Below are 1,652 nucleotides of genomic sequence, written 5' to 3' on the forward strand. Positions count from 1 at the left end.
AAGAGCTTGTAACACTCCAAAGAGAAAGGAAAAAATGAAATTGCATCATATGACCCCTTTAAAAAGAAGAGCATTTATTTAAAATAGAAATCTTTTCTAACAACATACACCACAGTTCAAAAGTTTGGGGTCAGTAAATTTATTCTTTCTTTTTTTTAAAGAAATTAAAACTTTTATTCAGCAAGGATGTGTTAAATTGTTAAGAAGTGATAGCAAAGATTTCTTTTGTTAGAAAAGATTTATTTTGAATAAATGCTGTTCTTTTTAACTTTTTATTCATCAAAGACTTTTTAATTCATCAAAGTATCGCAGTTTCCAAAAAAATATTTGGCAGCACAACTGTTGCCAACATTGATAATTCTAATAATAAATCAGCATATTAGAATGATTTCTGAAGGATCATGTAACACTTTATACTGGAATAATGGCTGATGGAAATTCAGCTTCGCATCACAGAAATAAATTATATTTTAAAGGATATTAAAATAGAAACCATTATTTTGTATTGTAATATGTAATAACTAATAATTGTAAGATTACTGTTTGAGAAAGGAAAACTTGAAATCGCATCATATGACCCCTTTAAAGTAATTGGGGAAAAAAACTAACCATAGAAGAAGACAGTTTTTGCTAATGCCTGCAATAGTGCCTCTTGTGGCAGCATTGAGAATGCGACACTTGTGTGGAGTAAATTTAGGGTATAAGTGCTAATCTTGTATATAATCCTATCCATCCTGTTGTACGGATGTTTTTAACATCAATTGCACTGCACAAATGTTCAAAAGTCGCTACAAACAAGACAATCTAGCCAACTAGGTGTCTATATGGATACAAAACATTTAGTGGGAGTGCGTATGTACAAAAATGCTCCTTCTTACATTAAGGAAGCCCACCTGTCCAGCTTGCTGACCACTGTCAGGGCAGACAAGTTGGACAAACTCCTTGAGCGTCTCCTGGGGGTGGTAGCGGATGGCGTGGTGGGAGAAGTACGAGCCAGGCTGCTGGATGATTGGCGATGTCGGGAAATGAAGACTTGACGGCGTGGCGTGAGGACTCGCTGCAAAGAGACAAACAGAGGAGCTTGGTCAGAAAACGATAGAGGGAGAGGAAGGATGGAGAAGAAGAACTCCATGAAGAAAGGACGTGGATGTTGTGGTGGGTTTGTGCTCAGTTGGATTGCTCATGCAGATGGGAATGTACATACAAAGGTGGAGAGTTTTTTATGGGCTTATTGGTTCAAAATAGTCAACACACACACACTCACAAAGTGACGTAGAGGGACTTTCGTGAGGGTGGACGCCATATTTGATTTAACATAAGTGAAAATGAGGCTATGATGGACAGAAATAAAGACTGTTGCATATCTACTGACCCTCATGTCATTCCAAACCTGTATGACTTACTAACTTTCATGGAACACAAAAGAAGATATTGAAGAACAGCAGTGGAACAACAATGACTTTAAAGGTGGGGTAAGCGATTTCTGGTAGCCAATGTTGACATTTTAAATCACCAAAAGAAACACGCCCCTACCCCAAAAGGGTCTCGCCCCTATTTTGATAGCTCCGCCCCACACATACGTACGCACCCCAGGCAACGATTAGTTCTTTGAAACAAAGCAAAACCAATGTTACACCATGTCTACACCGGAC

At 38.0% G+C, this 1,652-nt stretch overlaps 1 protein-coding gene across 1 annotated transcript in view; it reads right to left on the reverse strand.

Annotated features, from left to right (window-relative positions):
- The window catches only part of LOC107715118 (nuclear factor 1 A-type-like), a 37,840-nt gene that overhangs the window by 17,200 nt on the left and 18,988 nt on the right, over positions 1 to 1,652 (reverse strand). Inside the window, exon 4 of the mRNA XM_016521187.1 lies at positions 879 to 1,057. Coding sequence (XP_016376673.1) covers positions 879 to 1,057 — 179 coding nt within the window. The remainder of the gene's footprint in view (positions 1 to 878; positions 1,058 to 1,652) is intronic.

Source organism: Sinocyclocheilus rhinocerous, unplaced genomic scaffold, assembly GCF_001515625.1.
Source record: "Sinocyclocheilus rhinocerous isolate Xijiao unplaced genomic scaffold, SAMN03320098_v1.1 scaffold509, whole genome shotgun sequence".
NCBI lineage: Eukaryota > Metazoa > Chordata > Actinopteri > Cypriniformes > Cyprinidae > Sinocyclocheilus > Sinocyclocheilus rhinocerous.